Source organism: Hippopotamus amphibius, chromosome 5 (assembly GCF_030028045.1).
Source record: "Hippopotamus amphibius kiboko isolate mHipAmp2 chromosome 5, mHipAmp2.hap2, whole genome shotgun sequence".
Classification (NCBI taxonomy): Eukaryota; Metazoa; Chordata; class Mammalia; order Artiodactyla; family Hippopotamidae; genus Hippopotamus; species Hippopotamus amphibius.
In genome coordinates, this window is record NC_080190.1 from 165,374,977 (window position 1) to 165,402,773 (window position 27,797).

At 48.2% G+C, this 27,797-nt stretch overlaps 1 protein-coding gene across 1 annotated transcript in view; it reads right to left on the minus strand.

The window, feature by feature from the left end:
- Nucleotides 1–27,797, minus strand: part of KCNQ3 (potassium voltage-gated channel subfamily Q member 3) — a 294,456-nt gene that overhangs the window by 18,883 nt on the left and 247,776 nt on the right. Inside the window, exons 3-9 of the mRNA XM_057735559.1 lie at nt 26,200–26,326; nt 21,377–21,549; nt 15,679–15,834; nt 14,522–14,632; nt 12,607–12,702; nt 11,145–11,239; nt 4,852–4,878 (exon numbers count right to left, since the gene is read on the minus strand). Of these exons, the coding sequence (XP_057591542.1) occupies nt 4,852–4,878; nt 11,145–11,239; nt 12,607–12,702; nt 14,522–14,632; nt 15,679–15,834; nt 21,377–21,549; nt 26,200–26,326 (785 nt within the window). The remainder of the gene's footprint in view (nt 1–4,851; nt 4,879–11,144; nt 11,240–12,606; nt 12,703–14,521; nt 14,633–15,678; nt 15,835–21,376; nt 21,550–26,199; nt 26,327–27,797) is intronic.

The window sequence follows — 27,797 nt, forward strand, 5'->3', positions numbered from 1 at the left end:
TGTAAAATGGGGATTAAAAATAGTACCTACCTCCTGGGGTGGCTAAGAGGCACCAGATTGCTTAGAACCGTAACTGGCAAAGAGCAGGTAGTCATAAATTATTGTTATGATAATTTGAATTCTTTGACCCAAAGAATGATCCTCTACTAAATTTGACAGGTTTGCAGCGGGAAGGACATAATAATGAGATTGGAGGTGAAAGCACCTGGGACAAATTTCTTCTCTCTCCAAAGACCGACACAGAGGAGAGGAAACCGGAAAGCTGCTGTTCGCACTGAATCATTTGAAAACACAATGTGAGTAACCGGGCCCAGGCAGCAGTTATTGTCAACACAGTTACCTGTTTTGCAAATTCAGAAAATGCTGGTTTCTATCAAATACCCCTAATTATCAGCACTGCTGCTTGTCTACTGAATAGTTATAACTGATGTTCAAAATGACGCCCCAACCCAAAATATCAACGCCTTCTCTGGTATAATCTATAAAATAACTGAGGCTCAATATGTTTTATTGTTGATGTTCTTTAATGCAATATTATTTTTTAGGAATTTGAGATTGTGAGTGGAATTTATGCCTGTCATGGGCATCTATCATTGGTCTGCTCTATGTGTCATCCCGTATTCTTTGGGAAAAACAACTCTTTTCTATTGGAGAATTGATCCCCCAAGTTCAACCAAGTGACTCTAATGGGGGCTGCCAAATACAGTATCTTGAACCCACATCCACCCACCCTAACAGGTGGAAACATGACCCAGAGTTTGGCCACTAGTAACCTCTTACTCTCTGAGCCACTGAAATTGTCCAAGGTGTGACTATGTGACCCAAATTGGGGCAATCTAAGTGCTTCCCTGCGATCTTTCCAACTAGAGTTGGGTGAAGAATAGGAGGACAGAAGAAAGAGGAAAAAATATGTGATCCTGGGGCTGCTAACATCCACAGCCTTATCAGTAGGGAGAAATACAGCTGAGACAGTGGAACCAAAGAGAGAAGCAGAGACGAGAGTTGAAGAGGGAGATTCTGAAGGGTCCCATCCCTTGTTTCCCACCCATTCTCTCTGATGGAGACTATGTGAGCCATTATATTTCCCTCTTAGTCCAAGGTAGTTTAAGCTGGGTTGATGACACTTGAGGAACAAAGAGTTTGTCCATCCATCCATCATCCATCCATCTATCCATTCTTCCATCCATCCGTTAATCCATCCACCCACTTTTTCAGTCAGTTAATATCTACTTAAAGCCAACCACATGTCTGTTCTAGGCACTGTTTCAGGTGCTGGAGATAAAGCAGTGAGCAAAACAGACAGAGTCTAGCCCCTTGGAGGCATTCAATCTAGTGGAGAAGGCAGACAAGAAATAAATGCATCATCTCTTAGGTAACCATCAGTGCTAACAAGGAAACTGAAGCAGGGTCAAGGGGATAGAGATTGGTGGGGTGTGAGGGAGGACAAGGAGGGCCTATCTTAGGAGGTAACATTTTAGTCTCAAATGAAGCGAAAGAGCAAGCAAAATAAACAATGAGATGAGAGTTCCTGGAGGAGAGAGAACAAGTGTCAGGATCAAGTGTCTGTTAGATTAACTGACCTCACTCTTTTCTCTTGGATAACAAAGAGGGCATGACAGCCCTCAGCCTGTATGGTGGGACTCAGCCTGCATGGTCTGATACAGTCAGAAAGACCTGTGTTTGAAACCCTCATCTTGGCTGTTTCTGTCCTTGGCTTAGGTGTAAGTTGCATAAATGCTTGAGCTCAGTTTCCCTCTAAGGAAAATGATGGTACAATATCTCTTTCATTAAATCATTTATTTATACATTCAGCAAATTTATGGAGTACATCCTATATTTCAGGCAGTATTAGCCTTATCAAACTCATGGGGTAGAGAAGAAGAGGGAATTTTTAAAGTTTTGACTGTATATAAAGCAAAGGCTTCATTAGGGAAAGTGCTGAGTCCTACTTAAGGGCACCATGAGTGGGGCATGTAAACTAGGTGAGAAGGGGTCGGGGGGTGTCAATTGTCTCAATTTTCATAAGAATTAATTAAGACAATCTATGGAAAGTGCTCAGCTTCTACCAAGCCCGCAACAGAAGTTGGCTCTCTTCCTTCTCAGAGTCATAAATTCCGAAAAGGACACATATAATGGTCAAAACCAACCTCCCAGCCATTGTAGGAAGTCGGGGGCTTCTGTTCCTCAAACAAGTTCGCATAAAGCAAAACAGTCAGGATGGTCCCATCCTTGGGACCAAAGAAGCTCAGCTCTCTGTTGACCCTTTGGGGGTGTGTGGGAACACACAATAGCTTTATAAGCAAATACAGGTATGAGCTCTTTCCAACAAGCTAACTAAAATGTTCTCTTTCTTATCCCGACAGAGAACCAGGATCTGTCAAGTCAAAGAGAATATAACCCTTTCCTTGGGGAGATGTGTGGGCTACCTATGCTAGAAGGCATCAAAAGATGAACTCCAGATCCGATTCTGGCTATTTAGAAATAATAGAAAGTAAGATAGAAACACCAGTTAGCTGGCAGCCTGCTGAAGAAGCTAATGGTACATCAGTAAGTATCAATCTAATGCACACGTACATTGCTGACCATTCTCTGGTTTCCTTGCTCTCTGCTTTCTTGGGTAAAAGAATTGACTCCACTGTTGACAATTCACCCATCCTTCCTCCAGATCTCAGGCACCACCTCCAGGCTTCACAGCTACAATCACACCTGCCATCTCACTTGCCAATCCATCAGCCAAACCTATTTGTTGTTCAAATCAAAAGTGCTGCATCCTGAGCCTGGATGAGGGAGGCTGAGAGCCTTATGTAACTGACCTAGCTCTTCCCTAAAGAGGATGAACCAGAAAACACCCAGCGACTCTACCCCCAAGAAATCACAGAATGTACTTTCCCTCTGTACCCCTGGCAGAGTGGAGAGTACTTGACAAAGGCATGAGTAAGGTGATGATCAGATTTCAGAGAACTCGTTTTCAATAACCGGAGAAGCATGCCCAGCAAAGCTGCAACATCCACCTATCTAAGCCCAAATTAAACCCAAGTGCCTAGTCCAGTGCACAGCGATATTTTGCACATACGTTCCAATTTGGCTAAATTCTGCTCGTGTCTGTATAGAAAAGGATATAAAGGTCAATGCAGTAATTCACTTGCGGTGTCAATACCTGCATGATTTAAAACTGCATTGGTCACGGGAGAGGGGGCGGGGGAGAACCCCGCTGGGAGTCCTGAGATCACGTAACCCCTGGAGGTCATGAGTTCTATAACTTGGGGTGAGCTTGCCCTCTTGGGAGGCCTCATGGCTGTAAAAGCATCCAGGAGAGGATCTCTGAGGCGTCTTCCCGCTGCCTCTGTGAGACATGAGCTGCTGCAGCTCCTCTAGCAAATGCCCCCTGACACTGTCATTGTCAGTGGTCCAGCCTTTCTCTACAATCTCCCCAGATGGCCCCTACAGTCCAGACTGGATCCAGGCAGGAAATGCTCCTTCCATTTGAAAGCCTGCATAAAGGAGGCAAGAAATCTCAACTGTGTCTGTGTCTGAGAGTTAACTGGCACAGTCTGTTACTTCCAGGAGGGATTATGTTCGGGATGGGACATCATGAGCCTCGTTCAGGAGCACTTGACCCAGCCTCCCAAAGGTCACTGTCCTCAAGTGGTTCCCATGCAAGGCAGTCCAGGGTCCCACCACCTCCTCTGCCCAAATTCTGTCAGCTCTAAAAGGACAATTGTAGCAGCTGCTGTCCAGGATATTGAGAGGCCTTACAAGTAGTTTGTCAACAATAATAGTTTAAATACATATTTAAAAAATATATCATGTATATTTACATTTATAATTATTTCTATTTATAAATACAGGTGGCTTTCCATATCTGCAACTTCTGCATTCACAGAATCAATCAAGTGCAGATTAAAAATATTAAAAGAGAAAATTCCGGAAAGTTTCAAAGTGCAAAAGTTGAATTTGCCATACATGGGCAACTATTTACATAGCATTAACACTGTGTTTACAACTATTGATATAACATTTGCAATGTAATAGGTATTAACTAATCTAGAGGTGATTTAAAGTACACAGGAGGATGTGCATAGGTTACATGTAATTACTATGGCATTTTACATAACGGACTTGAGCATCTGTGGATTTTGGTATCCTTGAGGGTCCTGGAAACAATCCCCTGTGGATATCAAGGGATGACTTGTACACAAGCAGTTAAACAGTTTGCAAGAGATGGTTTTTCTTTATAATCTCGAGCAGGGTCCCTAGTTTCCCTGATATTGTGATATCTTCTCGAGAGGGAACCAAAAGGAAGAGAGAGGAGCTCATCACGTTTCTGCAGAGCCTGTAGTGAGCGTGGTTTAACTGTGGATCATGAACTATAATCTCAATTCACTTTTTGAAGAACCATCTGTGAGCCCAAGAAGCAAATGAAGCAAGATAGAATGGAAATAACGTGGTCTTAATAGTCAGACCGGAGTCTGAATTTTGGTCCTGCTACTCAGTAGCTGTGTGACCCAGGCAGAGTAACTCAATGTCTCTGAGCTCCAATCTCCTCAACCCACAGATGAAGACACAAGAGCTGATCTTTCTTTGTGGATGTGAGGACCACATGGGATAACACATGCAGGACTCCAGGCACAGAGGAGAAACACTCAAAACGTGGCTGCTGCTACGATCACAATTAAGTTGTTCTTGAGTAAATTAACATGAAACTGGCAGAGGAAAATGGCGGCCAGTAACAGCAGTGAGCCCCAAACTCTCATGACCAGCATGACCGCCCAGGGGCCCTATAGCGTACACAACTGATCCTCTGTCCCGACACAGTGGTGGGAAGAAGAGGATTCGTGATCGCAAACATACCTGGCTGCTGCGTCCAGCTGTTCTTTCCTATGAGGAGATGGGGGAGGAAAAAATAAACAAAACATAAATTACATGCAACAGCTCCCCCTCTCCCCAAAATCTGTCCCCCAGCTTCCTTCGATGAAGATGAAGGAGCAGGGTGGAACTCGAGGACAGATGGTGCATGTAGAGGAGGACCAGTGAGTGAGATGGGTTTCCCCAGCCAGACTCCAGACCCCTCCTGCGATCTAACAGGTCTGGCTCAGACTCCAAGGTTCTTCTCAGCTATTCACTCATTTATTCATCCCCCAAAAGGCTGCTGACCACCTCCTGTGCCCCACACCTCGTGCTGGGTTCAGGTGATCTGGTCAGCGGTGAGGACAGATCAGGAAACCAGGAATTTCATAATTTAGCAGCCACACACCCCGTCACTCTCTCACCACCGCCATCATCACTAATATTTATTGAGTGGTAATTATTAGGCAGATGCTCTTTTAAGTGCTTGTTACGGATTCACTTATTTAATCGTCATTAGCAACCCTATCAGGTAAGTATTACGAGGGTGGGTCAAAAATTACCCGCACTCTGGCTGTAGAGTTTATAGAAGTTTTAATACAACCAGAGTGTGGATAATTTTTGACACACCCTCGTATTATCGCCCTCATTTTCCTGATGAGAAATCTGAGACCCAGAGAGATTCAGTAAACAGTTCAAGGTCTCATAGTCGGGAAGCAGCAGAGTCAGGTTTCAAACCCAGGAGATCTGGTTCCAGAGCCCACACTTCTAACCATGAGCTCACGTGCGGTCTGCAACCTTCATAACTCTGAGCCTTCGCTCAGGCTCTGCCTGGAACACTCTTACTCATCCTTTAAGTTCCAGCTGGGGTGGGGTGGGGGGGCTCCTCCTGGTGTTTCTATCTAAATTCCCAGAGTGGAGGCTGAGCTAATCTCTTCATATATGGGATTGGACTCGGATCACATTGTCTTAGAATTACGTGGTCATCCATGAATTGTCTGGGGGCAGAACCTCTGTTTTTCTCTGCTCTAAAATCTGAGCACCCCATACCCTGGCACTTAGTAAGTGCACAAGAAATACTGAATCTGAAAAAGAATAGATATATGTATACGTATAACTGAATCCCTTTGCTGTACACCTGAAACTAACACAACATTGTAAATCAACTATGCTCCAATATAAAACAAAAATAAAAATAAAAGAAATACGGAGTGAATAACTGGCTTTTCATTGGGATCCAAACGTGGAAGAAATGAGGAGAGAATAGGAAGTATCCTGGTAGAAGAGTAAAAGGACCAGTTGGAGAGAGGAATTTCTACTTCCTGGGTTAGCTCAGCATTGGGTCCAGTGTGGCTTTGAGCTGGACATATCTCTGTGCCTATTTTCCCTCCTGAAGCACGTGGACAGAAAAAGCTCTGACCTCCTAGAAACCTCTGGCTCTCTGACTCCAGGAGAAGTAGGTAAGGCAGAGAGAGGAAAAGGAAAAGGTGAGGGAGTGGGCTGAGGGCAGGATGGGGGCAGAGGGCACTATGGGAAGTGATAAAGGCAGGATAAATTAGGAGTGCAGGGACTATCAGATACACACTCCTATACGTAAAGCAGATAAGCAACAAGGATTTATTGTATAGCACAGGGAACTATATGCAATATCTTTTAATAACCTATAATGGAAAATCATCTGAAAAAATATATATATACACAACGGTCAGTATGCTGTATACCTGAAACTAGCACAATATCGTAAATCAACTATATTTCAATTAAAAAAAAAGAATTAGAGGCACCACTTCCATTCTTTTCTGACTCTCCAGGACAATAATTCCATGCCTCCTCCTCTATCATCAGACTCCTCCACATCCCCACTTCCCTGCAGCCAATGACCTTGACCTCACAGAGATCTGCTTCATGGTCTTACCACCATATTGGCAATCTTTTACACTTGGTCCCACCCACTGGCTTCCCTTCCATGGTGATGGATGAAGGGTCCAGGCTCTTGCTGACGGCTGACCCTTAACTTGTGCCTTGAACCCCATGCCCTCCACCATGCTCTCTCTTCTAGTTCTCCCCTTCCCCACAGCATCCTCCTATACCCCTCTCTACTAGGCCATTCCCATCAAGGACAAAACCCTGGCCCTACATCACTTGCAGCTGTGTCATCTGCACTTGCTGTCCCCACATGCTCATTTCCACATCACCCTTTAGTCCACGTAAGCTGGCTTCTTTGCCTGCTGGTCCACTGTGACCACTCTAGTCAAAGCCCCAACACACTCCAAGAGGTAACACCCAGTGGGCGATTCTCTGTCCCTGTCTTCATCAACCATGTGACAGAGCCAGCACAGTTGACCCTCTCCTGTCCACTGTTCTATCCCCAATGCCACACCCAGTGTCTACCACGTAAGAGATGCTCAGTTAAATACTTGCTGAATGTGTGGATAAATGAAGAAAGGATTTGTACCCACATTCCAGATGGGATGTTCTAGCCCTGCTGTCACTAACAGTGGCTTCTCGGGGCTATGATTTGGGAGGTTAATGTCTTCCCTGGCCTCCTCTCCCCTCTGTGTCCTAAACCCAATGCTTCCTTCCAGCACAGATTCAACCAGCAGAGACTGAACACCTACGATGGGCCAGGTACTGGGTCAGATACTTTCACACATTTTTTTCAATTTGACCTTCACAACAATCTTCAGAAAAGGGTATTATTTTCTCAACAAAATTTGTCTCATCTTACTTTTATCCAAATTTCTCCCTAAAAACCTTTTTCTTTCCAGAGATATAACGGGCTTTGGTTGGATCTGCGTTCCAATCTTTGCTCTATTGCTAACTAGCTGGGTAACACTAGACAAGCTGATTAATCTCACTGATGCTCTGATTCTTCACCCATAAACTTGAGGTTATGAGAAATGGAGTTACCCATTCTAGTTACCTCCCAGGACATGCTAAAGATGAAATGAGATAGTACGTAGGAAAACAGACCCACGGTTATTTGGCCGCAGTGAAGGATCACTGCGTATAGTCCCCCTTCTCCATTTCTAAGCACTCCAATAATCTTGACCCTGGTCATAAAAAGAACAAGTTCTGTTTATACAATAAATTAACTGGGTCTTCTTGGTCAAATAACTTCTGTTTCTTCTATCTAAGTCTCATCTCCATTTTAGTTTTAATATCTAATGATTCCAGAGCTACACAACATAAATGTCCATCAACTGATGAATGGATAAATAAAATGGAGTATATATAATGGCATATTATACAGCCATGAAAGGAATAAAGTTCTGATACACAAGACAACATAGATGAAACCTGAAACTACTATGATAGATAAAAGAAATTATAAGATTTTATTTTTTTTATGTGAAATGTCCTGAATAAGCAGAATAGAGAGAGAAAATAAATTAGTGGTTGCAGGGCTGGGGTGAAAGAGGGAACCAGGAGTAACTGCTAACGGGAACAGGGTTTCTTTTTGGGGTAATGAAAATATTCTGGAATTAGATAGTGGCAATCAATGCCCAACTTTGTGACTATACTAAAACCCACAAGTTGTTACTTTAAAAGGGTACCTTTTATGGTATGCAAAATCCTTTTGCAGTATATGAAATACATCTCGATAAAGTGTTTTTTTTTTTAAAAACAAATAAGAAAACCTTTAGGAAGCAGGTGAGGCCACACTAGTGTATTATCAGCTACTTTCTTTTGCCATTAAACATATGGAGTGAGTTGGAATATGGGGACATTCTTTTCCCAAGGGACTCCCTTGTTTCAGAATGGTTGCCAAGTGAATTCTCTAGCGGCTTTACACTTTTGTCCTTGAAAAAAAGAAAGAAATGTTCTCTCTTAGTCTAAAAGCCATTCCCATATCACAGCTGCTGTCTGCAGCACAATGTATTCCTCCAAGTCTCTGACAGCTAGGACAATGCCTTATTTATAATAAGTCAAACCAAAAGAATGGGCCTATTGCCAAGACCTTGGGACCCAAAGCAAACAGAAATCATCTCGATTCAGCATTCAATGTGGTTGCACAAGTTCTTGTTTTTGAGTTCAAGGTCACTCTGTTCTCTTTAGGAGAAGCCACCTGCCCATTCTAAGACTCTTGCTATCCCAAGGAAGGTGATACTACCCCAAACCGGAAATGATTATAGCAACAAGAGAAACTTAGAATCAAAAGGAATCACGGGGTTCATCTTCTGAGTAAGTAAATCTAATTACAAATAAGAAGACACAGTCAGTAAACCCAAGTTTATCATTTCATTATGGAAGGCTTGCTTCTTCTCATCTCTAACTCTTCCACAAGTCATCACTCCCTGAGTTTCCTTCCCTCCGCTTATTCCCTTTCAAGTCCTCCTTCTATCCTTCCTTCTTGCTGCTGTTACCTAAGCCCTCATTTCCTCTTCCCCTGAATCCTGCAATCGTTTGTTAGCTGATCTCCTTGCCTAGAATCCTGAGCCTGTCCAGTCCATCCTCCGTATCCCTTCCTGTCATCTTCCCGAAACACACATCTGATCATGTCATTCTCTGCCTGCAGTGGCTTCTCTTCGCTTTCAGAATCAAGGTCAGAGTCCTTCACAAGTTACCTGTGACCTGCACGGTCTGGCCCAATCTTTAGCATATACAAGGGGTCAAAAGTATTGGTGGACTGAACACCTGGACTAGAAAGTGCCACATGCCACTAGACCCTTTTGGGAGTGATGGCATCACAGATGCTGAGATGGGAGAGGTAAGCGGGGCCCTGAGGTTTGGGGGATCTTGTGGGCCTTGGTGAGGTTCTGGATCCTGTTCTCTTCATCATGATTACCCACTGGAGGTTTTATGCAGGGAGATGAGTCGGGACACCGATGTCATGAATTTCCTTAATTGGATTAATTACCATAATTTACCACAATCTGATGATGGGAGTGGAGGGAAAGTTGAGGCCAAGTTCAGAGACTGGTCTCGGGTCCCATACTGAGAGTGTGGGAAGGTGGGATGAGGTTGGGGGGAGCCACCTGTCCAGGACTGGGTCACACTATGGTCCATGAACCTAGACACATGGCAGAAACTCCAGAGCAGGTGGGTCCCCACTCCAGGTACAAGTCTGAGTGTCTCTCTACTTCTCCTTCCAACTCAAGGGTCCTATTTGCCCAGCCTTCTATCCACACACTTAAAAATCTGGGCTGTGGACCACAGTGTCTAACACCTGGCAAGGTGCAGTCTGTTTCAAAATCCCAAGCAGTGAAAAGATCACGAGCTTTGGAGGACTCTAGATGCGGCTGACATTGGCCAAAATGACCAAAGTTTCTGAGCCTCAGTTGGCTCGTAGGTGACAGGAGCCTAGTGATACCAAGCACCCAGCCTGTCTCCAAGGGTGCACTGTGTCAGAATCGCCAGGGGCGCCTGTTCGAGATGCTTTGACTTCTCTAGCGCCAGTGAAATTGCTGAAGGTGGATGCAGGGTCTGGTGTCCACAGTCCCCCACTGATTTTAACGCATCTTAACATTTGATAACCTCCGACTTATTTCACAGGATGCCTGTGAGAATTAAATGAAACATGAACTTGGATTCCAGGAACATACTAGACATCCAATAAATATTCATTTCCTTCTCCCTTTTCATAGGTGCTGGCCAGGGAGTTCCCTGGTGGTCTAGTGGTTAGGACTCTACAGTTCCATTGCAGGTGACATGGGTTCGATCCCTGGTCAGGGAACTAGGATCCCACAAGCTGTGTGGCATGGCCAAAATAAAAAAATAAATAAACAAAAATAAAAATAAAAATAAAACATAGGTGCTAGCCATGGGAAGAAGTTTTAATTTTTTTCCTGAAGCCTTTTGTTTAATCTCTCACCTCTAAGAACACAAAACAACATCTCTGGGCCCCCAGAGGACTCCACCAGCTGCTTCTTCTCCCTGCCCTTTCCCTCCATCCAGAGTGGCCGGAAGTGCAGGCCACAGCCAGGGGTGGGGCCTCCAGGACCCCCTGGCTCCTCACTTCCTCAGCCACTGATCCTGCTCAAACATTGGCTGGACCCTTTCAGCCACTCCACACTGTCTAGCTGGAGATGCCGGGTGATACCCTCGGCTCATCCAGGGAGCTTTAAAAAACACTGATGCCTGGGCTGCATCCCCTGGTGATTTTGATTTAATCAGCCTGGCTATGGTCTGGGCATTGGCATATTTTAAGCTCCAATGATTCTAACATGCAGCCCAGACTGGGAACCGCTGCCCTGAAGGACGTCCTCCAGGAAACCGTGAAAGCCACTGGCACAGATACAGACCCGCAAGCGGGATGGTCAGTCATGCCCTGAGCCTGCAGATGAGTGGCCACTTGCCTGAAGAATGGAAAAGAGACGACTGATTCATAGAACCTCCATGTTGCCACGAGATCAATCCTGTTGGGGTTGGTAGCATAGTACCTCCAGGCGGCCTGAGGAGGAGAAAAGAGGAGCAGGAATGACCTGGTGTCACCTGAAACTTTCACGTGGAATCCCACAACATTAAAACAGTAAGCCCTTGACACCTAAGAGTTAAATGTGCGTTGAGGTCATATCCAGAGAAGCCAGATTCTTGGCTTTTTGTAACTCCTATGGGAAGAAAACCTTCCTTGACCCCATCATCTCGGAGCTATAATTGATGTTGGCGGGTGGTGTGTGTGTGTGCAGAGGTGAACTACAGTGGAGCGGGGAGAGGGAACCTAGGAAGAAGATTCCTGAAAGGAGCACGGATTACTCTTGCTGCAAGATTCCTTGAGATTTCTCAAACAGGTAGGAAGACAGTCTTTTGTGCCACTTCTGGGTGCAAGAGATAACCCAGGAGATGAGGTTTTGATTCTAATGTACTAGAACTTTTGTATACTATGATGGTTTGGGGTTTGGGAGGGTAGAGCAGACTCTTAGAGATCAGCACTGGCCTAGAAAGTACAATATGGAGGATAAATCATGTACCACCCTGTATCAGACCCACAGAGACACTCACTACAGCTGGACACAAGTTCATGAGCCGGTGGTCATGCAGACATGTGGTCCCAGACAGCTAGAGCCAGAAGGCTCTACTTTCCTATTTTCTGTGCTCCCAATGGCCCGTAAAACCATGAAGCAGGAACTCTCTGAAGTAAAAGAGGGAACACTCTGCCTCTCCCACCATCTCTCACTGTGGTCCCCAATCCCCAGCCCACAGTAAGGGGAATAATAAGGATGGAGAGCTGGCAGGAGACCAACACCCATGGGTGCTTGGTTGTCTACTGGGTGGGACAAATGGTGAATTGTTCAATATTTTGCTCATGTGGGTATCTCTTTCCCTCTGGGCTTATGGGCTTTCCATCGTGGGCAGATGTAAGGGGCCACATCGCTTGGTAGATGACTGGCTAAGTACCTGGGATCTAGGCTGACTCCTCCCTGTGGGTGAGAAGTAGAAGAGGAAACCTAGTGTGGACCCAGGTCCAAGCAAAGTTCTCCACTCCAGCACCATCAGTAAAACAGCTGATGGGTTTGTCCCTGCCTGAGTCCTGCGTCTAGTTCTTGATTGGCTTAGAACTTGGATGGGAGAGTGATGGGGTGGTCACTTTCAGGGCACACAGAGACACATCAAATAGATAACCATGGCAACACCCAGAGCCATCGCAAGCAGGCACGGTCCTGGGTCCCATCCCAGTTCACAGCATGCCCACTCCTGTACAAGCATACAAACACACAGATACAGACACAGACACACATAGACACACACACACACAGACACACACACAGATGCAGCTACACAGCATGAGTCCCACTCCAGTTCATCCCCAGGCAGACAGACCTGGATGAGCTCAGCAGCGGGCTTCCTCCTTTTCTCAAAGTGCTTCTGGCGGTGCTGCTCCTGCACCTTGAGCGCCAGCCCGGACCCCAGGATGCCCTGCAGGGAGAGGTCAGGCCCTGAAGTCAGCCCCACCTGGATTCTCCAGAGCCCCACCCCCACTCTTGGGCGCCGTGACAACAGCCAGCGAAGGGGAGGAGGAGAGGTTCCTTCTTTCTCTTCCAGCGAGTAGGAGCTGGGTTAAGTGGGGCCTCGAAGTCAGGGTGCAACTCGTGACTCTGCCACTTCCCAGCAGTGAGACCCTGGCCAGCCTCTTCTCCACTGTATCTCAGTTTCTTCCACAGAGAGGTAGGATAATACTACCTACCTCATAATTCTGTTAGGGAAAAAAGTGAGATAATGTAACAGGAACTGCCTAGTAAGGAGGACGATGCAGAATAGATTCCCAGTTACTATTAATGGAATTTAAGAAATATTTTAGCTGTTTGAATTGTCACTTGAGACTTTTACTCTGGCTGGAACCTCTCCAAATTGTGATCTGTTTTGATTTGCAGGTCAGACTCTCATGTGAATTACACGGGTAGGAACACACCCTTTTCAAGTCGAGAGAGGATTTAGAGACTGTGTCGCACCCTCAATGCCCCTCACCTGTTATAGGTAAAGAAACTGAGAGTCAGAAAGGTCATATGCCCAAGGTCAAACAGCTTAGAAAAAAAAAAAGACCAGGTAGGGCTGCAATGGAGAAACAACTTCAGCAACAAAAGGATGGGAGATGAACGGCAGGGAAGAGGAACTGCTATATGAGAAGGTTCTTTTCAAGCTCTGTGATTAAGGCAGGGTTTGGAATGAGCAGACCTGGGTCCCTGGCTCCACAACCCAACAGCCCTGTGACTGTGGAAACTTTACTGACCCAATTAAGCCTCGGTTTTCTCATCTGGAAAATGGAGATAAATGCAGCGCCAAACTCCCAGTGTTGTCACCAAGATTAACCGAGATGGTGTAGGTAGAGCAATTGGCATGCATCTAGCACACAGTAAGTTCAACAAGTGCTATCTGTTATTATTGCTGTTATTACACTGACGGGCACTGGGCTTTAGGGAAGTTATTCTATCGTAGGTCAAGACTTATCCTTGAGGGAGATGCATTTTTTACATAAACCAGTAGATGACAGGGCAAGGGAAGGGAACTCACATGTATGAGAGGAGTCAAAAACTATCCACACTCTAGTCACATTAAAACTTCTGTAAACTCTACAGCCTGAGTGTGGATAATTTCTGACTCACCCTTGTACAAAGGACCCACTATGTGCATGGAATGCATGGGTGAGAGACATAATCTCAGCCCCAAGGAGCTCACAGTTTCCTGGGGAGGCAGATTTGGAAAAGTGCAGTCCCAGCATGGGATCGGAAATGCCTGTACAGAGCTTTGCCCAGAGGAGGGAGTGAATAACTCAGCCTAAATAGGAGGCAGCATTGAAACTGGGTGTTGAGGATAAACAAGGTCCTACTATACAGCACAGGGCACTGTATTCAATATCCTGTGATAAACCATCATGGGAAAGAGTATTAACAAAATGTCTATATGTGTCTGAGTCACTTTGCTGTACAACAGTTTTGCACAACACTTTTGCACAACATTGTAAATCAATTATACTTCCATAAAAAATTGAAAAAAAACAAAAAGAAAGAAACTGGGTCTTGAAAGAGGAGTAGGTGTTTGGGGAGATCACCCCTGGCACAAGGGAGCAGCACGGCCTATGGCAGAGGGACAGGAAACCATGCTACGGGGATGGTTATCGAGTTGACGGGGCTGGGATTCAGGATACGAGAGGATGGAAGAGGAGGCTGGAAAGTTGAGCTGGGACCAGGTGGCGAGGGATCCTGCCCGCCACACTAGGGAGATCACCGGAGGTACTCACGGCTGGAAGGGCAAAAAAGGAGACGCCAATTAAGGAAAAGGTGGCTGCAATCAGACGGCCTTCCCACGTCTTGGGTGTCTTGTCTCCGTAGCCAATGGTGGCCAGAGTGATCTGAAGAGAGAAGAGTTCAGACGTGGGGTTTCCCCGGGAGAGGAAATCCATGATGCATCAGCTGAGCTTCACCTATTAAGCCTTTGTCTGACTGGGGCGCTGCTCCCGTTTAGAATAAAATTCCCCCGGGGAGAGAAGGTACCAGGCACCAGCAATCTTATATGGGAGTCTTGAGACCACATTTGTTTCTAAGTTAAGGATTTCCTCCCTACAGTCAATCAGTCAACCAATATTTCAATGATTGCAAATGTGTGCATGTGCGTACACATTCATACGTATATTTTCCTGTGTGTGGTTTTGTGTATAGCTTTGATCCTGAGTATATGTGCCCTTGTGGGTGCATTCATATGTACTGTGTGTATACGTGTGCATGTCTAGGGTCTGCGCTCATGCCTGTCCTCGTGTGTGTTGAACACACCTGTGTGTGTTTACATGTGTAGGTTATTAGCGCACATGTACTTATGAACAGATATCAGAGCAGTTAAGAGTGTGGCCTGAGTTCAAATTCCAGGGCAACCACTAACTGGCTCAGAGATCTTCCTTGCAATAACTCAATGTCTTCATGCCTCAGTTTCCCCATCTTTAAAAGGTGGCTAATAATGAGTTATTTCAGCTTAAAATAGGTTTATAAATGTAAAGTGCTTAGAGCGATGCTTTAGTGCCACCTGTCCTGGGGTGTGGGGCTGTGTATCTCTAGCCGTGTTTGCGGGTCTGGGTACACAGGTCTGCATCTGTGGCTTTGTCTGTCTGCACAGCATGGCCTGGCTGATGACAGCCTATGATGAAAGAGGTGAGGTCCCTGAGGGACCGTGGGACCCGAATGTTTAGAACCCCGACTTCTTTTAAACACTATGGAAAAGCCCCTGCCAAGGGCCTACCCTGCAGGGGGTGTCTCCCAGGGGCAGGTTCAGAAATGGAGGAGGCCTCCTCTCCCCTGTGGCTGCAGCATGCAGCTGCCGGACTGAGCGCATCCACACCACGCCCTTCATCTCTCTCTGTCTGTAACAGCCAATCCCCACCAGGCAGCCTTCAAGGTGGTGACTCACCAGGCCCCACCACAGGGCATCCGCGTAGGTCTCAAACTCCTCTTTCATCTCTTCTCCTTGGGCATCCACCTCCGGCACATCTTTCTCAACCAGGTAGACAAGAAATGAAGAAAGGATGAGCGTCAGGAACCCGATGTACCAGGCGGTGATGAGCTCCTGGGAGAGCAAGTGGTAGACAGGGACGTGGTCATTAGGTGGAGGTTGGGTGGAGATTGGAGGCAGACACGCTGGAGCTGCAGCCCAGGTTTACCAGCTCTGTGACATGGGCAAGTTACTCACCTTCTGTGATCCTCACCTCCCATCACTGTAAAATGGGCTCAGTAACACCACCATTATTTTCATCATTAACAGAACGAGTGTATGGCTCTAGGAGGAGAGGAAGAGTTCTGTGATCTCGGTATCACAGTTCAAGGGGCTTCACCAGGAGGCGAGAAGGCAGAAGAGACTGACCACTGCCTCTGAGACAAGGCTCGGGACTCAGGAGCCCCTATTCTTTGCAGGACTGGGCAGAGCAAGGACAAAGTTTGGTTCCACAGGGAAAGTGACAGACTTTGATAGGAGCTGTCCTGGCAGAGTGGACAGGGCCCTGAACAGGGACCCAACCCTGACACTAATCGACTGTGTGACTCTGGGCAAAGGACCCCTCCTCCCCAGCCTTAGTTTCTTCATTTTTAAAATGAAGGGACTGGACCACAGATTTCCAAAAAGTGCCACAGACTGTTCAAATGCAGAGAGGCCTTTTTTACGTGAAGTAGTCATCTATTGATTTAAACCATAGTACATAGTAGCATAGATTACACATAAAACCTATTATCTCATGGATATTATCGCATGATAGACTAGGACATATATGTAAACAAGAAAAAGCTGCTTTAAAGGAAAATGTTAAGGAATAGAAAGGATGGTGCAGAGATATGGCAAAGGTGGTCAAATCACTGAGGTTTCACACATCCTGACCACGCAATCCCTGAGGCGCTTTCTACGTCTCTCATTCTATGCCAGTTCCAAGGGTTACAGTAGTAGGCTGGGCAGAAGAAAGTCAAGGTCATGGGCAAACACCGTCTGGAGATTAGGCCTGTCATTCCTGCTGAGTCATCACAGAGAAGGACGCCGTTCTTATGGATAGAATTCATCTATCTGACCATCTGCGGCCAGTCAGCTGGCCTCCTGGGTCAATTGCATCTCGCTGACAGGGCTGCTTTCTGCCTCCCTCTGAGCTTTTGCTCACGTTGGTCCTCTCCCCTCTCTGTCCTGCCTCATGGGACCAACCAGAGTCATCTTCAGACTCATGTTACCTCCATCACAATAGCTTTTCGGATGCTTGCTCCCCCAACTAGAGCCAGGGTTCATTTCTAGTTTTCTTTGATGCCTTCGCTATTTTCTAAACAGACTTTAAATCTCTAACCCTTTCTTATGCTCATCTGCTTATAGGTCCGACCTTCCCTGCAGCATCACGTACACAGGGCACTTGTGTGAGTTTACAGCACAGAGAGGTTAGTTGAGATGCTGCAGGCAGTCCAGCCAGCCCCTCCCCTCCTGGAGTGTCTGCCCCACTGGGGGTTTGAGAAGGAAAAGATGGACTGGATCGTCTTTCCACAGTGGCTGTCTGAGTAGGACCCTCTTGCTTTGTTAAGTGTGATGCCAGTGTGCCTATGTTTTTTCATACCCTCTGGCTCCCAAAGGCAAGTCAGAAGTTTCATCTGGTGCTTAACCAGAGAAACAGCTGTCCACGTGGCTGTGTGGGATTATCAAGAGCTGGTACACGGGTCGTGGCTGAGGAGTGACATGTGTCCCCACTCTGCGCCCTGCAGCCATCTCGAAGGCTATTCAAGGTAATTCTGACTCGATGCAATTTTTGCCAGCAGCTCTGTGGCAGAGGCTGGGGCTGCTTCCCGACGACCACGGGCTCCTGCACATGCCTGAGCCCCCCTGCAGTCGGGGGTGCTGAGGGCCTGGGGTCCAGCCAGTGTTGGGGAGTGACGGGAGCTACTTCCTGCCTTAAGTCCATTCTAGAGGATGCTCTAGGCAAGACCCCCCCTTGCCTTGCCTCGGTGACTCAAGGCTCATTTCCAAGACAGGCAAAGACCACCCAGCCCACATCACACACTGTGTGAGTGAGAAGACATCCACGTTTTTTGTGCCAAGTTACAGAGACTCCAGGGCATATTTGTTCTGGAAGCAGAGCCAGACCGATCCTAACTTTAGTAAGAGCGTTACCTTTAAAGTCTAGCCCTGTGGTACCCTGTGCGGGCTCCTCACTCTTCACCTCTGAGCTTCCAGGGGAGTCAAGTATGGAACTTGATGCAGAGAACATGTTTTTTGAATGAATGAATGAATGAAGAAATGAATTGGAAAGTGCTCGTGCACCAGGCTCAGAGAAGGAACCGGTCTAAGCTCTTGCAGTTAGTAAATGGGGATGCTGGACTCAAGCCCAGGCAAGTGCTTACCTCTGGAACACACTGCCTGCCCTGGAAGTGAAGGCCAGTCTTTCAGCCCCACTGCAGCTCAGGCATAGCGCAAGGCTAAGGGCACGTCTAGTGGGGACTGCTGGAGGCAAGGATGCGATGCAAAGCTGTCGCTTTGTCTGCCCTCGGTCTCCTACCACAGACGTGGTTTCATCTTGAAGTTCTGCCCGCCTGGCCTCAGCTGTGGGGTCTGATGGTGGCGTGGACCATCTTTTCCCAGGAATTACACAGCAAACATCCAACTGTCATCTATTCTAATCGGAGGGAACGCAGGACAAGGACCTTAACCAGCCATTTTTAGCCCTGATTTCCACCAGAGCCGTGAATCAGCTCAGCTCCGTGGATACAAGGTTAGGTGTTGCTAACATGACATCTGATAAAAGATCAAATAGAAGGCCGGATGAAGAATGGACTCTTCACAGAAAGCACTGACCTCCCCGAGCCTGTGGCCAGAGGTGGCACAGACGGGGAATAAATGGCAAGAAACTGCATTCTCAGGTGAGAGACTCTGGGTGTTTTAAATTTGCATTTCATTTTCTTTCTATATTTATTTGTACTGTTTGTGAAGAAGAGCATGTTTGGAATAATACTTGCTACCATCAATGAGCACTTATTATTCACCAGGTACTCACACGTACCTTTTCTCATGTAAGCACCAGGAAGCATCCACATTTTTTTTTTTTTGGCTGTGCTGTGTGCATGCGGGATCTTAGTTCCCCCACCAGGGATTGAACCTGGGCCCCTTGCATTGGGAGCACAGAGTCTTAACCACTGGACCGCCAGGGAAGTCCCAGGAAGGATTCACATTTTAACCACTGAGGAAGCTTGTTTAAAAATAGAGCGACATTCTTAAAGTCTTAGGGCTGGAAGGAGGCAGAGCTGAAATTTGCACTGAGCTGCTGTCTGATGCCTAAGCTCCTATTCATTCTGCTATGAGATACCAGCATATCTGGGTGTGTCCCTGAGCTGGAAGAACCCAGGAGTTGTGTGGAGGTATGCTGAGGTTGCCCAGGTCAGGGCGGAATGGTGATGTTAAGACTTACAAGGAAAACTCTGAGCCCCCTGATGGCAACTGGCCCCAGTCTCACTGCCTTTGGTGCAGTTCCCGAGAAGCAGAGCCTGAGACAGAGATTTAGGCGCATGAGATTACTGAGGGAGGGTCTTGGGAGAGAGGGAGCGGGAGAAACAGAGACAGGGCAGAAGAAAGAGCTCAGCGAGGATGTAATCTCTGCTGGAGCCTCCTTGAGCCTGATCCCACGGGGAGCTTGGAGTGTGAGCTGTGCACAGGGCTGGTCCCAACACAAGAAAGATACTTGTGTCGGTTAGTCACTGGCCGTGTGCTTCCCTGATGTGGGGGGAGGAAGATGAGAACAATATAAGCTCCTGGGGTGGGGGCGAGGCAGCACTTCTGTATTTCTCCAGAGAAGGGGTCAGCTGGGAATATTAGCCACCAGCTCTCACAGCAGCTGAGGGCTGAGCACATCCTCCCGGTAAAGGGGGCCAGGCCAGGGCACCAACCATGTCCATTGTACCCACCAAGGTTGGCACAAGATTTGGTGGTAGGACCATTGTGGATTTGGTGGTAGGACCATGAGGCAGATCAAGGCCATTGGCTGGGCTGGGGGGGAGGGAGTGGGGAGGTGGGGGGAGTCTGATAATGGAGGAGGAGGCATGGGATCATTGTTCTGGAGAGTCAGAAAGGGATGGAAGTGGTGCCGCTAATTCTTTTTTTAAAGTGAAATACAGTTGATTCACAATATTGTGTTAGTTTCAGATGTACAGCGTAGTGATTCAGTTATATATATACACGTGTATATATATATATATACACACACACATATATTTTCAGATGATTTTCCGTTATAGGTTATTATAAGCTATTGCATATAGTTCCCTGGGCTGTATGTTAGGTCCTTGTTGCTTATCTTATATATCACAGTGTATATCTGATAATCCTACACTCCTAGTTTATCCCTCCCTCTAAAACTGCTCCCCACACTGCCCTCTGCTCTCATCCTGCCCTTGGCCCTTCCCTCCCCTTTTCCTTTTCCTCTTACTGCTTCTCTACTTCTCCTGGAGTCAGAGACCCAGAGAATTCTAGAAAGTCAGAGCTTTTTCTGTCCATGTGCTTGGGGGAGGGGGCGCAACAGGCACAAGAAGATGCTCTCTTAGCAACGAAGGCAGCTTTGACTTCGCCCCCTGCAGAACACCCATCCCAGGGGTCCTTTGCTCCGATTTCTCCTGAATCGGCCTCTGAGCAGCTTTTCCTGCCTGAGCTGAGACACGTTTCTCTAGGGTCCAGCCAAGGCAGGGATGTTCACACAAAGTGGTACCTAAAGTTTGGGCTAACAATAGGAAAGAGGGAGCACGACAGCTCCAGGTACACTGGACTCTGCCTGCCGGGGTTTCCACACCTGCTCAAGCACGTGGGGCTCTGGGAGGGATTGGGCCAAGCCCCACTCATCCGAGCTTCTCATCTCCCTTGAAGAGGCAAGAGCCACTGCAACCAACAGCAAATCACTGAACATGGGCTCTGAAGCCTGCATTTGTGACCTTGGGCAGCTCACTTCCTCTTTCCGTATCTGCTTCCCTAGCACTGAAATGGGGTAAGAACAGTGTCCGGCCCCTGGGGTGAGCTAATCTGTATCAAACACTAAGTTCTAGGCGTTGTGCTCCTGGGTACGTAATAACAATAGCAGTTGAACCATATCTACAAACTAGGTGTATTCTAAGTGCTTTTCACCCTATGAGGTGAGCACATTTTCATTCCTGTTTTATAAACGCAGGAGAGAGGACCCAGAGGGGTCACAGGAAATCTCCAAAGTCACATCAATAGAGTCTGGATTCAAACCAGTCTGCGTGACTCCAGAACCTTTCCCTCCCATCCCTTGCTGCTCTGCATTAGCTCGTTTCATCCTCTCAACGATCCAGAGGTCCAGGCATTAGCATCCCTGTTTTAGAAAAGAGGAAACCGAGGTCAAAGAGGGTTGAGTGATCTGGCCAAGGTCGTTTGCATGTAGGGGAGCTGAGACCTGAACCCAGGTCCACCGGTGCCTGCTCGCTGCGGCACACCTGTGTGTGCTTCTCCTTCCTCCTCCTCCTTCCCATCAACATCATCGCCGTCATCACTGTCAGTGGTGGCAGGACCACCACCCTCTGGGGATGCTGTCAGGGAGGAGATGCCACAGGCGGCGCAGGCGGGTGAGGCACCTGCGTGGTCTGGCGGCACTTACTTTGCTGTGGGCGCAGATGGCCGAGCCCAGGAGCTTCCAGGTGCCTCCCCTCCGGTCCATGCGCAGCATCCGCAGGATCTGCAGGAAGCGCAGGCTCCGCAGGGATGTGGCCAGGACATTGCCCTGGTTTCCCACGGCAACCACTGGCACAGAAGCAATCAGCACGAAGATGTCTGGAAAGAGGACAGAGGGTGGCAGGGGAGAGGGGGAAGGAGGTCAGGCCAAGGCATGGGAGATGTCACAGGCACTGCTGGCCACAGATGAACATGTACTAAATGTGGCGTTGTTAAATCGTGACAGCAACAGTGCCTGATACATACTCTCCTGTGACAGGTGAGGAAACAGGAGCTCTGAGCGGGGATGCCTTCCCAGAGCCACGAGGCTGCATGTGGCCGAGTAGGGACTGGATGCAGGAGGCCTGCTAGACTCCAAAGCTCACTCTAAATCCCAGAGAAGTGATGCTCCAAGGCCCTGCAGGGGTGGCACTTGGGGGTCCCTCTCCGGCAGAGAGGGGATCAGGGCTGCCCAGGTGGTGGAGGTGAAGCCCAAAGCTCAGATGCTGCTTTACTGTGGGTTTCCCCTGCAAGCAGCCCCAAGACAGGGATGTGGCTGTGGGTGACTGACTGAGAAATGATCTCAGGAAGCAGAAGTGAGGGGAGAGGGAGGCGGGGAAAAGGCCAGTGCAAGGGGTGTTGCCCAAGGCCGCTGCTGGAGTCTCTGAGCTGTAGGCAGAAGCCCTCCCATGATCGTCCCTCTGAAAGATGGGAGCTGGGTCATCTCTCCATCGGCTCCTGTCCCCTGCTGGCTGAGGGGGTTGTGACGCCCCCACACTTCTGAGATGCACTGCCCGGTGACCTCCCTCAGCTTCAGAGAAAGCCCTGGGGTAGACTGTGGGACAACATGGGGCCCACCCCCGACGTGGAATGCTGGTGTCAGGAGGTGACCTGGAAACATCTACCAGAGCTGTGATTGGGAGCAGAGGCCCAGGGGCTGAGGCACTTCTGAAAGGGCCAAGCTGACTCCTGAAGTTAAATGGCTGAGGATGGAAGAAGAGGGCCCTGATCTCGTTCTTCCCTGCTCCCCACAACTCCTGGATCTCTTATCTCCCCACTCTACTGCAGTGGGCTAAGCAAGTCAAAAGGATCCCATGATCAGGGATCCCAAGTAAATTTGAAAAAAGAATTTCAATTAAACAGGCATCAACTACAAATTGGCACTTGCCATGGGCACTTGCCATCTACCTCTACAAGAATTAAATCACTTTGTGCTGCTGCAGCTGCTGACCTTCCGCATCCCCTGAAGGGAATTCAGGGTGGAGACCAGGAAGGAGGCACTCTGTGCTTTGGAGGATGGGCAAACAGGTCTTCAGATAGTTAGATGTTTTCAGGAGCTGATTTTATGAGCCCAACCCGTGCATCTCCTCATATCTAGAAAAGCACTGAATCTCTACATGGTGACGTCTGCTCCACGTGACTAGCAGAAATCCCCTACAAAAAAATGTGTTTGATTGCATGTACTTCTTCTTCACCAAGATTACAAATATACTAATTTCCCCCCCTGCCTCTTTGGAACAGTTTCTCAAGCTATCTGGGATGTTGTGTCCTAGGCTGCAGTCCTCATTTTGCCCCAAATAAACTCAACTTGCAACTCTCATGTTGTGCATTTTTTTTTTAGTCGACACAGGTTTTGCTACTGCAGGACTTCTCAGAGCCTTTAATATGCTAATATGCCCTGTGGCTCTCAATTTTACCAATGAAGTCCAGCCTTTCTCAAAAGATGGAACCCTTTTTGCTTGTTTGTTTTGTTTTGTTTTGTTTTGTTTTGCAAGATCATCAGGGTTCCAAGGAGCACACCTGAAGGAATGTTTATCCACTGGGCAAAGTCCAAGCTTCTGAAAACCCTCTGACCTGGCCCCTGGGAACCTTCTAGAAGCATGTGTGGTTTGCTGAGTCCACAGCACTCTCTCACCTTTGTTTGCACTGGCTGCTCAGCTTGGATTAGGCTCCTTAATCCACACCAGGTATGTTTGCCAAAAAAGCTGGCACCCTTTCTACCTTGCCAAGTGTCTCCCAGATGTGCCTACCTTTGGGAAAAACTAGGGGTCAGACATCTGGATATCAATATGTCTGTATCCTTGGCCAGGCTTCTCAGTCTATCTATGCAAAGATACCCATTTATCATGATGCTAAAAGACAAAACAGGGAATTCCCTTGTGGTCCAGTGGTTAGGACTTTGCACTCTCACAACCGAGGGCCCAGGTTCAATTCCTGGTCAGGAAACTAAGAACCCACAAGCCATGCAGTGCGGCCAAACAAACAAACGAACAAAAAGGCAAAACAAAACCTAGGTGCAGGGCAAATGTGACTTAAGTCTATGACATTCCAACAGGACAGCAAATTCCAGCCCAGAGGGGCCCATCCACACCCAAAACGGCAGGGTCTGAGGCTGCTTTGAGTAAGGAGACCAGGATGTGTGCAGACAGGATACCATCCTCTCGCCAAACATACAGAGAAAAGCAACATTTCTCACAAGGGCCATGTTACGGGAGAAGTTAGACGCGTAGAAGAGAAAACGCAGCACCATCGGAAAAGAAGCAGCGTGGAAGGTGGACGCTGAGGCCCAGCCTCATCTCTCCAGGAAGGCCAGCAGGGGCACGTGATCCGGAGCTCCCATACAATCCTGGAACAGCGAGACGGTCCCCTGGGGAACCTCCTGTTCCTGAGGGTGTCGTGAACTCCATACGACATCCTCTAACTCCGCAGGAACCTCTGAATTTGGGCACCATCAATCACAAAGTACCTCCCCCACCCCTGCCAACACACACACACACACACACACACACACACACACACACACACATGACTTCCGGTCAGCACTGGATAGGTCACCCCAAAGAAGAAAAAGAAGTCAGCTTAAGACTTGAAAGAAACACAAGGGAAGAGGAAGGGAAGGAAAGTTGAGGGTTGTGATGGACTGAATGTTCAGATCCATCTGTGGAGTCCTCTCCCCCAGTGTGATGGTATTGGGAGGTGGGCTTTTGGGAGGTGATTAGGTCATGAGGGTGGCACCCTCACGGATGGGATTAGTGCCCTTATGAAAGAGACCCCAGAGTGCACCCTCATGCCTTACTCCATGCGAGGACACAGCAAGAAGACAGCCATCTAGGAACTAGGAAGAGGGTTCTCACCAGAACCTGACCATGCTGGCACCCCAATCTCAGACGTCCAGCCTCCACAACTGTGAGATATAAATTTCTGTTGTTTATAAGCTACCCTGTCTGTGGTATACTGTTATAGCAGCTTGAAAGGACTAAGACACAGATGGACAAACAGGGAAAGAGGAAAAAGGAAGAGAGAAAAAATGTGGGAAAAAAATCAGTAACTACAAAGTCCTCCAAAATCACATGTCTGCATGCGTGTGAACACATACCCACCCTACTTGCATTCAAAATTCTGAGCAACAAACAAAACCCTAGATTTCCAACCTCAGCAACAAATGGGAAGAAGGAAGAGAGACTTCAGCTGACGGTGAGGGTGGTAGCTGTCCTCTGTGTGAGGCAACCTGTAAACACGGCAACGCAGCCCCAGGGGGCACAGAGAGAACTTGGCACCTAGGACAGAGGAGGTGTCCAGCTCTTCTTCCCTGGGGTGGCCATTTGTACCCACAGGGCTGTGTCCAGTCCCGGGGGTCACTTTTCAAAAGGGCAGTGAGGAATAAGCAGCAGCTCAGAAGAGAGGGTCTATGATGCTGAGAAGATGGGAGGTAAGATGGATTTGAAGCTGCTAAGCACATTTTTCCTGATGGAAGGAGACTCTGCTGGAGTGGAGACGAGGAATAGGATGGCTGAACTCAAATATCTGAAGACAGTCAGAGGAGTTAAGATGGAATGAATACCCTCGAGAGGTGGTGAGCGCCTTGGGACTGGAGGTATGCAAGTAGAGTCTGGGGGACTACTTAAAGGCTGCTGCGAAGGGGGCTGGAGCATGAGACAGGAGGACATGTTCAACCGAATGCTTCTGAAGGTCCCTTCCAGCCCTGACATTCTATTATCCTCTGACTTTAACCATCCCTACGAATTCAAAGTTCCAAGACGCCTAACGAACACTGCAGGCAGATTTCGTCCTGTATGATTTTAGTAGGATCTTCAGATGGGAACATGGGGGAGTCTATCCTGCACCAACAGGGGTGTGTGAGAGCTTCCACCTTCTCTATCAAAATGCCTGCACCCGGATGGAGAGGTCTCCGTGACACCTCCCCAAAGCAAGGTGGGTCAGGACACAGCAACGCGGTGGCGAGGGCAGGCACAGGTGCTAGATTTTCCAGACCTGGGTGTTAGGATGGACTCTGCTGCTGACTCCCTGTGTGACTGGAAAATGACCGTGAGCCTCAGTTCCCACCTCTGTTACATGGGCATCGTGTGGTCCTACAGAGGTAGATCTCAACCAGCAACAGTGCCACGCCTCCCACCCCCACCGCAGCCCGTCTGGAGCTGCACGGGCAATTGCGGCTGTCACAGTGACTGGGGTGCGACTAGTCCAGGGACTGGGGCTGCTTCACATCCTGCGATGAGCTGGCTCTTTCATAACCCAGATGCCAAGAGTGCCCCCTACCCCCGTTAAGAACCCCTGCCCTGAGGACTCAGTATGAAGAGAAGCCACGGGGGCAGGAACTCAGCAGCTGCCGGGGGATTGAAGGGAGCGGGAGAGGCCCCCACGGTGCTGCACGGTTTCCCAGAAGAATAGTGTCTGCTTAAAATTGCCTCAGAGGAATAATGCTCCAAAAGAAGGGGATGAGGTACCCCGGGGCTCGGGGTCAGGGCTTACCCAACATGCACAAGGGCTTCCTGGCAAACTTCAGTCGTCCGCGCCAGCCTTTATATCGGCAGCAACATCCGGCAGCCCAGATCCTCAAAGCAAACTCAGCTCCGAAGATGAAAATAGCAAATGTTTCCTGTGTGGAAGAACATATGGAGAGACACTGATTAACCGGGACCCAGTTGTCCAGAACTGGCGGTTTCTGTTCTGAAGTTCTGAAAAGCTGCATTTCTGTTGCTGCAGTTTTGGTGGTGGAGGGGGTAGAACAGGCTGATCACCTCCATTCAGTTTGGGACAGTTCCTGTCTTCATTCTGAGGTGTGAACTGTCCCTGACATTAAGCCTTTTTTCTATGGTTTGGTTCTAATGGATAGTTTAAAAAAATCCCTTTGATGTACTAAAAGCCCCTAAGAAGTTCAGTTGGCTTGAAAGGAGAGGAATCAGTGAAATTGTCCACCCCGTGTCTGACCTGGTATTGCTAACTGTGGCCAGTGGTTACTAAGCACAGCGCCTTGGCCAGACACCACCAGAAGTATTTTATGACATCACCCTCATCTTGTATATTGAAAACCAAGGCCAGGCAAGGAGTAGCTGAATAATGGTCCCAAAGCCAAAAGTGGCAAAGAAGGAATCCCAGGCAGGTGATCAGGCTCAGAGCCGGCGCCCGTCAGGACCATGCTACGCTGACTCCCAGGTCACCAGGTCTGCTCCCTCCCTCCCGTGCCTTCCTCATTGATCAGACAGAGACATCTCTGCCCCCTCTGTTTGGTGACCTCCTTGGGGCCCTTGGGGAGTTGCAGCAATCCTTGAAACTTAGTTCCTGGAACTGCATGGCTTCCCTGGAGTCACCTGCTCAGGTCTCAGCTCCAGACCCACCCTGTAGACATATAAACCTGCCCTCAGAAGGAACCTGCTGATTTCAGCACCGCTAAAGGCATGCTTAGCTCTGTGGGAGGCAAAGGTTCTGCTGTTTTGTAAACCCTAACTGGGGGCTGGCATCCCTTCCCTGTGCAGAGGGCGGGGCCTCACTCGAAAGAGATGGGCTGGTCCTAATCCAGCAGGGTGTGGTCGTGCAAAGGGCCAGGTGGCCAGTGCTGTCTGGGGCTGCAGAAGGAACCAGCCCTTCCTGGGAGGCTGCTCCTGGCTGGGCGCGGAGGCTGCATCCAGCCTGTCAGCATGGGCTCCTCACCTGACATGTTTACATATTTTAGGTGAGGATGGGAGGAAACTGAGTCAGGGGTGTTAGGTAACTTGTCCAAGAATTTTTTTTTTTTTTTAATTATTTTTGGCTGCATTGGGTCTTTGTTGCTGCATGCGGGCTTTCTCTAGTTGCCACGCATGCGGAGGCTACTCTTCGTTGAAGTATGCGGGCTTTTCATTGCGGTGGCTTCTCTTGTGAAGCACGGGATGGCATGTGGGATCTTCCTGGACCAGGCCTCGAACCCGTGTCCCCTGAATTGGCAGGCAGATTCTTAACCACTGTATCACCAGGGAAGTCCCTGTCCGAGAATTCTAACTGTACACTCTCTCCACCGCCCTACGGGATAGAGACTGGAGAGCAAAAACAGGCAGAAGCCCAGGAGAGAGGACTTAGAGTTTTCATGTAGA